The 13512-nt window shown below is 40.3% G+C and overlaps 1 protein-coding gene across 5 annotated transcripts in view; it reads right to left on the bottom strand.

The window, feature by feature from the left end:
• Positions 1–13512, bottom strand: part of XPO4 (exportin 4) — a 95050-nt gene that overhangs the window by 72475 nt on the left and 9063 nt on the right. For 3 of the 5 annotated variants that reach the window (XM_024751503.1, XM_024751420.1, XM_024751341.1), the window contains 3 exons: positions 12881–13019; positions 2848–2964; positions 1983–2136 (listed from right to left, as the gene is read on the bottom strand). In XM_024751503.1, the coding sequence (XP_024607271.1) occupies positions 1983–2136; positions 2848–2964; positions 12881–13019 (410 nt within the window). The remainder of the gene's footprint in view (positions 1–1982; positions 2137–2847; positions 2965–12880; positions 13020–13512) is intronic. The other 2 variants (XM_024751574.1, XM_024751641.1) reach the window with 1 other exon arrangement.

Raw genomic sequence — 13512 nt, 5'->3', positions numbered from 1 at the left:
CAGCAACACTGTAGTCCTGCCTATCATTTTTAGATGACAAGTTTTCCAAAGCTCTATCTACATGCTTTATAAAAATATTTTATGTGTGTATCTTTAGACAAACTTTGTTTCCAAACTCCCAGAGCACTGTTTCCCTTTACAAAACAGTCACTTTTCAGCCAACTTAATTTTCCCCTAAAACAGAGACTTTAAAATTGGCTACAATATATGCAGTGTAACTTTCCTTGATTTTCCCATATATAATTAATGTTTTGATAGCTCCATATGGCCTGTTACTTTTTAAATCTGTCTCAAAGTTTTTCAACATCTTTCTTTTTTTTTCCCTAACAAAAACTAGAGCAAAAATTAGATGGCAAAACACAAAGGGGAAAATTTTTTAAAAGCAAACCTAAGAAAATATGTGCCTCTTAACAGCCAAAAGGAATATACTGAAGATATAAAATTGACTATTAGCAGAAGGAGGATTAGCGACTAGGGTAGAAGGGGGCATAACTAGCCTCCCTGTGAGCTCTGCCCTGCAAGGCAGCCACTCACCACGACCGCCTCTGAGAAAGAACTGAGAACTCAGGGCTCCCGTCAGAGACCTAGCACCCTACATGGCATCTTACAACTCATTTTCTATTACATGAATGTATTAGCTTGAAAACAGAAGAAAGAGTTACACCTCGCCCCTGCCCCCTTAAAAACCTCACAGTTTACAGCCCAGGTAATTAGCTCAGATATGTGTCGGTGAGTGCGGGGCTCCCTGGCTCACCCTCATCTCTCAAGTGGCTGGATATCTATGTCCTATTTGCTTATCATCTGCCCTTTTCTCCTAAATAGACCCCCACCGCCGTCCTCCTATTAACAATACCTAGAACAGGTTAAAGTAAACTTCCTGTAATTTCCTATACCATAAGCAGTATACCAGACCAAGAAGAAAGAGCACAGCACAGCAAGCTGAGGAGGAGACTTCAAGGAGGCTACCAAGAGCTCAATAAACAGGAGCTAACTCCTGAGTGTATTTTAAATGTATTGTTTCCTTCAATTCACTCAACAATCCATATCCTCATTTTACATTTGGAAAAACTGAGACTCAGAGACGTTAAGTAACCTGCCTGAGATTGGCTGAACCTTGAGCCTGGATCTGTGTGACTCAACTATGGTACATACGGGCAGCCCACCGTACATTACTGCTTTTAATCTATCAAGGTAGCAATGTTCTAGAAAAGCAAATCATAAACTCTGAACTAGAATTCCATTTCTAGAAAAGCAAATCATAAACTCTGAACTAGAATTCCATTTCTAGAAAAGCAAATCATAAACTCTGAACTAGAATTCCATTTCTAGAAAAGCAAATCATAAACTCTGAACTAGAATTCCATTTCTAACACAAATTTCTCCACTTTAGTAAATGATAAAAAAGTAGACACTTTGTATCAATAATATAACCTATTTAAACTTAATTTGTATTCCTAATAAATAACCTGCTAGAAATGGAATTTTCCTATTTTTATACTGGGAACACTCTCCGAAAGGTAAACATGTTACTACCTTATTATCTACACTTGAGCAACTGTAATCCACAAAGATCAAATAGAGAACTCCAAACCCGCCTTAAGGAAAGTCAGTCAAAATCTGAATGGAATTTACATGTTACAGGAGAAAATGATTCCGTTTCTTGGTAAAATGCACTTCCCACCTTTTTCCCTTCCCTTCCTAAGGCATACTCCTATCCCTTGGTTAGCAACAGCCCAATGACCCACCAAATGTTTCCGCTTATTCAACCCTCTTCTACAAAGTTATGAAGAAATTGAAAATTTTCTAAGTACTCTACTGCATTGTGGTATTATAAAATAAAGTAAAATTCCATTTCTAAAAGATTCTTATTTTCTTTCAAAAAACATGTTTCATAAATCTGCAGAGATAAAGTACTTTTAGCCATAATTAATTCAATCTATGAAAGTGACCACACATAAACCGTTCGGTTGTTGAAAGGATATAGTTTGGAGGAAGGAAGTTCCAGCTCAGGACTTGGTTGGCGAGGGCCAGGTAGCGCTGGAACACGGACGACATCTGGGCGCTGAGGTGCTCCCGCCTGCTGAATTCCTGCAGGACTTCCACCGTCAGCAGGAAGATCTGACGGAGGTCTTCTTCCTGCAGTAAATTAACCACACGTGTTTTTGTATCTAAAGCTCATTCAAGATATGTTCCCTTTTAGAACCATAAAACAAAACAAACAAATAAAAACCTTAAAGCTTCCAACGGAAAACATCGCTTCTTCAAGGATATCTTCCATTTTTAGGCCTGCTTATACGCTACAGTGATGCCGGTCTGAATACATTTACCGTCACATAAATGCCACTCCCTAGAGAAGCAGGTCTTGACGACCACGACAGAGCTGAGGGCTCAGCAGCTTCAGTGGGAGCCCTCGGATTGAAACCAGTGCCTTCACACAACTTTACTTCAGAGCCAAACAATACACACGAAACAAAGAGCCCACACCATCTGCAATAACACTGAAATACACAGCCCTCTCTGGCATATAGCCAGGCCTATTTTTAAGGCCAGCGGAGTCCCACCAATTGAATTAGTTCTATCTAAACCCAATAAGAACAAAATTAATAAGCTAAGGGTCTTAATAGTAGCATTTCCTTTTTAAGACTAGAATTAAACAAATAATCTTAAACCGTCAACTATGTTCACCAAACCTATCACTTTACTATATCCTATGAAATCACGACGCAAACCTTCACGTATAGGCTATTGTTCAACTTGATAAAAGCAATGTCCTCACTCCATTAGCAACAAATTGAGTGAAAAGTGAGTGATCTAATAATTAAAACACAAGAACAAAAATACCAGTACCTGAAAAACTCTTTTGCAGTTGCCGTGGAACTCCATACTCAGTCCAATGTTGCTAGTTTTACTTGAACTTGAGAATTCACTCAATAGTGCAGTTAGAATAGAACAGGCCAGAGTTTGCTGTAATTATTTGATAACAAATCATTATGAGGCATTATTTTCCCGATGCTTTGTTTCAATACAATATTTGTTCAAACATAATGAAACATTTTTATCTTTAGATCTTCCATGGTATCTTGAGATCTTATACCTACCAGCCAGAAAGTCAGATATGACAAGATAAAGATTAGCTCTCCTTTCGCAGTGGCCTTGGGACTGTTTAGTATTCCTCCTCAGTCCAGTTACACAAACCTATCTGAGACCTGAACTCAGGACACACTCCTGAGTACTCCTACTAGTACTCAACTAGAGTGTAAATGATATTTTAAGATGATCAGTATTTAACATATCATTTCGTTGAATTCACACAACAATCCCTATCCCCATTTTACATTTGAAAGAAGTGAGATTCAAAGGGCAGGTAATTCGGGCCAGCTGAGATTTGAACCCAGGTCTGTCTGACTCTACGTTCTGATGTCTGTAAAATGTATTTCCAAATAGATGAAAAGTGAAACGGATTTTATGGTCTCCAAAACATTAACCACGTAGTACTCCCAAGTTTTTAAAATTGAAAATGACGATTTTCCTTCTCAATGGCTGTATCCAACAAGCGTCTACTCTCAACTCGCTGCTTTTATTCATGGACTGCTCAGAGTCAAGGTGCCATGATGGGGACGATACAAATTATTCTGGCAAGTTTCCAAGGGTTACAGAGAAATATGCACACTACCTCTGAACAACCGAAAGATTAAAGTCAAGATGATACTATTTATGCAGCTTATACAACAGCTGAGCACGGTCCTGCCCGCCCACCAACTGCAACATCTTTGCTCAGAAATGCTTCTGATGTCAGTACCTTGACCTTACAGATGCTTATCTTGGCAAATCTTAGCAAATATACATAAAATTAAATTCCTAAAGATTAGCATGAGCTGATATTTGTTGAAGATGAATGATGGTTACATAGGTGACCAACAGACTATTTGTAGTATATCTGTATATTTGTGTATATGTCTAAAACTTTCCTCTAAGAAAATGTAAAAAAGAATTAAATTCCTATTTGCCTCAATCTTAACTAGGGTAAGTATGATGTATAATTAACAATTATGATGGCACACTAGCCCAGAGACTCAAGCAGTTTCTCAGACTTTTCCACACCAAGAAGCCCTAACAACACAGAATACGTGCAAATACCCTTGGGAATCCGGGGGTATACAGACAGGGCTGTGTTCAACAGTAAGTCCTCTGACTATAGCTCCATTAGCTTAAACACACACACACACACACACACACACACACACTCTCTCTCTCTCTCTCTCTCTCTCTCTCTCTCTAATTGTACTTCAAAATATATTGATACATCTGTTTTAACATTACAATGTCCCCTTTTACCCAATTTTCAAGAAAAGTGTGTAAGTTCAACTGCCTTTGCATGGACCCAGGCACAAGGAGGAAGAAACCAAGCATTAAAGAGCCTCTTACAGAGAAACAGTTTATCACATACTTCATCTTACAGTTGAAAGAGACCTTAGAAACATATCAAGTACAATCGTTCATTTTTTTAGTTAACAAAATTGTATTTTAAAAAATGGCTTTCTTTTAAAATGGTGATTAATGACCAAAGTGCCAGCAATCGAAAGTTCAGATACATTTAAATACCGTTGGGATCAACCATGAACAGTTTTTAAATACAGCTAGGCTTTGGTGGGGAAAGTGGGTAGTATTAAATTCAAATTAACGGAATTCAAAAGGAAAAGTTAACTTACAAGGATCTACCATGATGGATTACAAGACCATATGATCCTGAAAACAATCTTTCCCCATATTTTTTGCTCTTCTCCTACCCTTTCTAAATAAGACTTCAGTGAACAGGACACTATGAACAGATACCTAAATGTTTAAGAAAATGCGTCTTACTAAAAAAAGGAGACTAATTTTGGAATCTCAGGTGAGATGATCAATCTACCGAAAACAGAATTCACGCACAACTTACACAAAAACACGCAGCTGAAGAGAACCCAGAAGCACCATCAGACACAAGCTTATCGTTCTTACCAAGAAATTATCCATAGTAGTTCTGCACAAGTAATTTAGCCACAAATTGCTTTTTAGTGCCAAACTATGTTCACCACAAAACAACATATTTTTAGACTACGACCATATTTAAATTTTTAGTAACACGACTCTAATTAATGATTGAAGCCAACATGTACTCACAATAAAGCTTTATTTTTCTGTGAAATAAACACTTCCTAGGATTACAAGCACGTGTTTGTGGTCAGTGAGCGCAGAAAAGGGCAGGAGCAGTGAAAAGGGACAAGCTTTTTGAGGTTACTACTTAGGAAAAGGAAGAGTTTTTAAAAGTAAAAGCCTCAGCAGACAAACAAGGAGCCCTCGGTGGGATGGGACTGCTTTTGAGATGTAGCAATAAAGACATCCCACCACAACTACAAACTTCACAACAATGAAGTACAAATTCACCCATAAAAGAAAGTGTGTTCTTAGTGCATAAGTATGAACAAAACACATCCTTATTGTGGACTTAGCTTGTTGAACATAAGAATATTTTGTTTTTAAATAACTTCTTCCTACAAAAGTAACCATCCATAGGTTACTACTGTAATATTTGTTTACAGCTTTCCAATTTTGAAATGCAGTTATACATTATTTATTACAATACCATTACTATTAACCCAATGTACTGTTTTGTATTCTACTTTTTCCACTTTCCACTTATGAAATAAAAGGACAAATTTTCCAAAACAAGTGTCTCCTTACCAAATTTACCACTCAAAGACTTAAGAAATACATAAAAATAAATTATGCAGCATGGTTTGTGGTAATGCCAGAAGTCAAATGTCCTGGCCTTGACCCACCTAAAATTACCAGCTTTATAAGAACTAAAATTCAGTAAGATATTTTCATCATTAAAAGATAACCAAACAGTTTAATTGCTCCTTAACCTGGAAGCCCTGAAAGGATTTGAGATTAGCATCATAAACATTAATTACAGGGAAATCCCTGGCGGCCCAGTGGTTAGGACTTGGCACTTTCACTGTCAGGGCCCGGGTTCGATCCCTGGTGGGGGAACTAGGATCCCACATGCTGCATGGTGTGGCCAAAAAAAAAAAAAGATTATACTACTGTGGCTCAGAGGTGCTAATTAAGAAATTCCTGGAGAATGATGAATAGGAAGCACTGACTGTACATTAAAAGAGCAAAGCACTCTGTACAGATCAGAAAAGCACTTCTCCCTATTCACAGAGGAATCAAGCACACACCGTGTGTCTAAGACGCATTACCCGATACGTTTATTCGTTTCCACAACCATTTATCAATTAAATCTCACTAACATAAAGTGACTTGCGGAGCAGGGGCACTGAGACAGCTAGGGAAGCTCCTTCTCGGGACAGAGAAACGGAGGGAGGAAGCGGGGGAAAGGCACCCACAAGTTCTTGTCGTCCTTACCCTTGTGGACGTTCAGTCTGCCTGCTTCACACTCTAGGTGTCAGGGGTCACTCCGAGTGTGTTACCTCTTGACCCCCCTCCCTCCCCCGACGGACCAGTGCCTCAGTGCCTCCAGGGCTGCCTCTGCCTCAGGCAGGGCTGGATCTTATTTCTGTACTAGAGATGGTGATTCCAATACTTCAGAGGGTTGGAGACAAAACCTGTGGTGGGTACTGCAGAGAGGTGAGTCTCAATGAAACCAGCTGAAAGGTGACGGACTGACTGGTAAGCAGCATATATGGGGCTGTAACACTGAAGTTAACAGGGATGAAGCCAGTATAGAGTACCATTAGTACAAATCTTAGACTTCCAAGAGGCTCACATGGCAATGCTTCATTTATCCAGGATCATAAAGAATTCAGGTAGTATCTTAATTTTCCAAATGCAGCAAGCAAACACTTTTAATGAAACTTCCTTCATGTAAAATTTTCCAAGAGAATCATTTCTAAGGCAATGATTACATGACGTGGTGACAAGGAGAGCACCTGGACTCTGCTGAAACACACAGGGCAGGGCTCCCAGCCTACGACACTTGGGGGCAGAGCCCCAAGCCCCGATGCGCGTCTGCCCACAGCTCTGCCCAATCATTCTGTCTGTGCCTGTCACCCGCTGCTGCTGGCCACTTGACCACCACTAACAAGCAGTCCCAAAGCGACAGCTTTCATTTTCAGTAAGTCAGAAACCAAACAACAATCGCTATCACAACTATCTCCCAAATAAATTCTGAGTGACAACACTCTGCAGTCTCTTTCAATAGTGCAGAAAAAGAAGTCAGAGAATCTGGGCTCTGAGAGTCCAAGATTTATCACTTCAAGTAACTGAGAGCAAACCACTTCATCTACCTGAGCCTCGATTTTCTTATCTATGAAAAGGGCTACTACCCTGTACACTGCAGAATTCACACGATTGTCCTAACCTTCAAATCAGATAATGCAACAAAAAGTACTATGTAAATGCAGCAGGTTCTGATAAGATATAAGGTGAAGCGGCAACAGTATTCTCATCCTTATCATAAAAAATAACCTATTTCGGGGGCTCCCCTGGTGGCGCAGTGGTTGAGAGTCCACCTGCCGATGAAGGGGACACGGTCTGGGAGGATCCCGCGTGCGGCTGGGCCCATGAGCCATGGTCACTGAGCCTGCGCGCCCGGAGCCTGTGCTCCGCAACGGGAGAGGTCACAACAGTGAGAGGGAGGCCCGCGTGCAAAAAAAAAAAAAAAAAAAAATTTGGCGTCTTAGTCCTTCTTGACTGTTATCTGCAATCCACCAAATTAAAGTCACAAAATAAGTTATCGATTAAAAAAATATATACTAAACTAAAGCATCACTAGAGCAATAGAGCGCGTACTCACTAAACATCACCTGGATTAATAAACCAATGTTTGCCTCTGTGCCTGACACGACACTAACACAAGGGAAGGCAGAAAATGAATAAATGATGTGCTCCCTATTTTTTTCCCTACTGATGAATTTCAAAGAGAAAAGTTAAATATGTAAAACAAGTAGAAGAAATTCAATGAGGTCTCGAGGTTATGAAAGAGTCTAATATGTTTTCTTTCACTGAAGTACTAAAAAATCACAAGTTAATTCACCGGCTAACAACTGAAGTACTGCTGCCTTCGCATTAAAAATCTTTCAGCAGAATTCTCATTTCCAGTAAAAGACATTAATTTCATGACAGTGGAAAAACACCCTTCAGAGACAGTTTGCCTTACTCTCCAGCTTACTGTCACAAGAACAAGATACTCAAACACTAACTCCAGCTGACAAAATAAAATACTCTTGTTCAGAGAGAGGACTGTCTCTTATAATAGCCTGGCTCTTACCCCAGGAGCTTTATTACCAAGAATAAACTTTATGAAAGGTTGCCATACATAAAGCAGACTTCCAGCTGCTCCTCTAAGCAAACATCAATGAGACTTGTGATAAGAGAGATTAAGTTGCTATCACGTCCGGGGCAGCACTGCAGCACACGGGGAATTTCTCACCCTCTTCTCTCTAGCACGGCAAAGAGGAAGAAAGGAGGCTTAAATGATGCGTTCAACAGCTTTAAAAGTGACTTAAATAGGCCTACTTCTTTCAAAGGAACTAAAACAAACATGAAATAGGTTAAAAATTTAGCTTAAATGCTAATTAAAATTAAAAATGTGACCACTTTCTTTGGGAAGTGAAGCCTCTGTATGTATCCCTCCGAGGTCTAACACCACTGCAAAGCAAGGTGAAGCAGCCGCAGAGGGAGGACAGCCTGTGCACAGACTGGAGCAGACAGCACAGAACGTAAGAGCCACACGAGCACTGTCCCTCTGAGAGGACATCACGATACACAGAAAACTGAATGGGGCTACAAAATACAATCTCCATAGGAAATCGTTTAACTCATAAATACCTACAGAGAACAAAGACCATAAGATACTTCTCAGAGCGTTTAAAGGAAAGCTAATACGTTGCTTATATATTTTTTAAATACTCAATTCGTTTCCATCCATGGATAATAGTATAAATACTTTCTTCTGATTTTCAACACTTAAAATATTATTTGATAGAAAGAGATGACAGTTCATGTCCTAAGATTCTATAAACAAAGGGTTGTGAAACCACTAACTAGGGACATAAAACAAACATTCACTGAATGCTTACTAAATGCACTTAATATTGTCTTTCCTCTTCTGGGCCTGGATATTACCACATTTATTCCACATATTAGTAAATCACCACCTAGAGAAGTTAAACAATTTTTCAAGTTAAGTAGGTAGCAAATGGCAGAGCTAGGATTTGAACCTAAGTGTACATCCAAAATCAAAATCTGTATCATGTTATCCTGCCCCTAAACTCATTTAAACATGCATACTTGACTAGCATGATGCTGGACCAAAAAACACACTCTTAGAAAGCAAGCAGGAAAGCCAGACTACACACAGCTCCCAGTCAATTAGAGCTGACTGGAAGCATCATTCTAGAAGATGTGCAAGGGTGAAGTTAGTCCCCTAACTTAGTAATCCATGAGGTCAACCCTTTCTTTCATCCAAAAAAAACCAGTCGGTTATCTCTTCCTTTCAAATATCTCTTAAAATCACCTTTATAAAGAAAGTTTCTAGCCAACATTGTATCAATGTTCTGATCTTACCATTTTACTTTCTTATCAAAAGTTTTAAACCTCTCTCCCAATGCTATTCATGTCTCTGAGCCTAAGAAAATCTTAAGTAAATTCTTGAAGCACTCCCACAAATTCTTAACAGTCTGAGAAGAAGACAGAGGAAGATAGATTAAAATGTTTTACTGGTCTGTAACCTCATTTTTTAGACCTGCTGAATGAGCAGGAATGGTTCCAGGCAGGAATTCTGAACTTGCCATATAAACACAGGAATGCTTTCTGAGTTGTGTTTTCAGTGTGGTCACCAAAATAGATTCATCCAGCAATCTTGAAATTATATTCTACCCCCCGCTACTGACTTCTTACCGCTACAGAAGTTCTCAACCCTGTTAGCAGAAATTCAACTTTAAAAAACTCCTCCTGCTTTGGAATATTTCACGAGGATATTAAATTTATCCACTCCCCTCAAAGTGTATGTACTGTGAACAGAGCAAAATCCTCTCTAACTAGACAGCTACATCTGTTCCAATCATTCTCAGAACATCAGTTATTTCAGTGGCTCAAAAAAACCAATTGCCAGGTTGCAGTGGGCCTACTTTTTGTGGTGGGTCAAATTACCCAGGGGAGAGGAAGCGGAGAACACAATTCCCGAGTGTGTGCTCATTCCTGAGGGGCCAGGGCTCCGAATCCTTCGGCATCCGGCTGCCAAGAAGCTACTCGTGGGGGTGAGAACAGACTGTAGAAATCCTACCTTAATACTGAAACCCCAGTCAACATGATCACCCAACTACAGTCATAAAAGCAGAGATCCCAGAGTTGCTGCTTAAGTTCCCAAAGTTTAAATCCTGGTCAATCCAATGAGCTGGACTCCTTCACTGCAGATTGTCAAGTGAAACGATGTGTCACCTGACACATTACGAAGAGAACCAAAATTATGAAGAGTAACTTGATTTAGAGCAGTAGGGGCTGGGATAATATTTCCAAGTAGCAGCCTCAGTTCCAAGCCTTTTCCCTACAAGTTCTGGCTAGTCAGACCACCGCTTGATTTTCCCTTGACCAACAGTGACGTCCCCGTTGGACTGCGCACACGGCCATTAGTTAGGCAGGAAATGCTAACAGAAATCCACGGAAATGTAAGACTACGGATGTACTGACACAATGAATGTGGGCAGCCCTGAAGCATCAGTATCTCGAGAGCAAAGCTCTCCATCAGAAATGGGAGACTATGTCTACCAATAGAGAGAATTTTGAGAGCATATAGATTATTATTAGTAAAAAGTAGCTTCCCAATTATTTTCACCTCAAAACATTGTAAATGGAATCTTATCTGGGGACTATTTTCAACAGAGCTCCTCACTATATAAAACAAAGCCAAAATAACTCATAAAACATAATGATTGGGCTTCCCTGGTGGCACAGTGGTTGAGAGTCCGCCTGCCGATGCAGGGGACACGGGTTCGTGCCCCGATCCGGGAAGATCCCACATGCCGCGGAGCGGCTGGGCCCGTGAGCCATGGCCGCTGAGCCTGCGCGTCCGGAGCCTGTGCTCCACAACGGGAGAGGCCACAGCAGTGAGAGGCCCGCGTACCGCAAAAAAAAAAAAAAAAAAAAAAGTAATGATTCAAACATGCACATCTTCGAAGTTGTTAGTTTTAGATATACAATTAAATTTTAGAATACGAAGATTAAGTGTTAGGAACATAAAACTAGACCTTTAGATATTAAAGTCTCTAGACTACATGGTCCAATATGGTTGCCATTAGCGACATGTGGCTATCTGAATTCAAATAAAATTTAATTAAGATTATATAAAATTAAAAATTCAGTTCCTTGGTCACACAAGTCACATTTTAAACACTCAAAATCAGCATGTGGCTAGTGCGGTCCCACACACTGGAGAGGAAAGATACTGAACACTGTATCAACACAGAAGGTTCTACCGTACAGCACTACTCTTGGAAGAAACCTGCCACAAAAATGACATAGAACACAGTATCTACACAATCAATAATGAAAACACAGATAGAAACATTCTGTATCTTGACTGTGTGACTGTTCACTGGTACACAGAACTGTCACAACTCACTGAAGTGTATATTTTCAATGGACGCAGTAACGCATGTAAATTATTCCTCAATAAAGTTGATAAGGAAAATTCCAAAGGAAAAACAAAAAATACCTAGGGTAGATACAGGAAATCCTGACTACTTGTTCATTTATTCCTTCGGTGGAGACCCTGCTGGGTCACTCCCAGTAGAGTGGAGGGCAGACAGCAGGAGCGGGAAGGTGAGCACACGTCTGTGTGGCAAGGAGAGACCCAAACACTGTGAAAGGGAAGGGACAGTGCGCGCGGTCCTCCTAAAATGACCACAGCACCCTAACTCACACCACAAACAACCTAAAATCACACCGCGTGCCGAGGGCCCACTGAAGACACCAACCATACAGAATCGTAAGGGGTACAGCCTCACAGATATCTTTCAAATGATTAAAGAAAAGAAACTGGGAAAGTGAACAGACTACCCAAAATATTTAAAGATTTAATACCTGAGAATCAGAAGAGCCAAGACTGGCACAACACTGTAAATCAACTGTAATTCAATGAAAAAAAAAAAAAAGAAGAGCTAGGTATTGCCAACCCCAATTCAACCTGAGTTAAATCTCACCCAGCTGATAAAAGTCAATGGTTCCAGCCAACAACCACAGCTATCAATAACACCAGCTCCAGCTCCTCTGGCCTCTGACAGGGCGGCCACAACCCGTCACCCTCCCAGCTGACCGGTTCTCACAGGCAGACAGGAGATGGAGAGGGGAAAAACCAACCAGGCTTCCCAGAAAACTCAGGAAGCTGACAGTCACACCTGGTAGTCGTGGCATACCTTGGCCGATTAGTATTGCAACATTTAAGAGTTTTTATGTCAGATATCATTTTATATTTTATTCACATTTCCATTATCACTAGTACTTGTCAAAGGTTTATTAAAAATAGGGGGAAATGTTCAACAGAAGGGAAACGGTTAAGAATATTATGGTACATTAGCTTGTAATATTTGACACCATTAAACAGGATCATGGAAACCACACGAGGTTTATGAACTTATGACGATTATGAACACTGGCAACATAAAAAACAATCAAATGAAAAAGCGAAGTATACTGCATCTACAGTACGTACACATGTAAAAAACGGACTAGAGGAAAACATGAACAATGGAAATTGCTTGATTTCTTAGACTGTGCCTTTTTTCTTTTACGTAGATATCCATTACTGTTGCGATAACGGTATTTGCGTAATACAAAATAAAACTTTTAAGTATTTACGAATAGTTAACACACTTACCACAGTGGGGTTGCCACTACTTATCAACTGGCTGACTTCATGAAAAATGCTTTTGCAGTCAATTGATTTATCTAATGATCCTCGTTTTACAATTACTGCTACTGCTAATAGAATCTGTTCCCGAACATACTTTTGGAGGCTGTAAAACATAAAAATCATTGTGAAAACTTTTACACAAATCCAATATAAAAATACTCCCCAATTTCTCACTGTGCCTGCAGCTGCTGGCAGCACGGCTCACATCTGAGGCAGCGTGCTCCTGGTTATGCGCTGACTCCACAGCCAGAGACCTGGGTTCCAATCCACACTCCAGTTATTACTGGCTATGTGACCCTGGGCAAGACCGTTCACACTCAGAGCCTCAGTTTTCTCACATGTGAAATGGGGATACCAGTAACAGGGCTGTCACAAGAGTTACATATTCTTAACGCTGCGCCCCGTGCACAGCGAGCGCTGCGTGAGCGTCAGCAGCTCCGGGCGGTGTCATCAGCTCACTAAGCCAGATGGACATTCTACCAGTCAAGAGCCACATTCGGACCTAATCTCCGTCTCCAACCAGCAGTGTCATCTTAGATCCACTCCCTTCAACATGGAAAGGCAACATGCTAGCTAGCCATTATGGAAACATACAC

Source organism: Neophocaena asiaeorientalis, unplaced genomic scaffold (assembly GCF_003031525.2).
Source record: "Neophocaena asiaeorientalis asiaeorientalis breed wild unplaced genomic scaffold, Neophocaena_asiaeorientalis_V1.1 scaffold443, whole genome shotgun sequence".
Lineage (NCBI taxonomy): Eukaryota > Metazoa > Chordata > Mammalia > Artiodactyla > Phocoenidae > Neophocaena > Neophocaena asiaeorientalis.
This window is presented reverse-complemented; position numbering and strand designations above follow the sequence as displayed.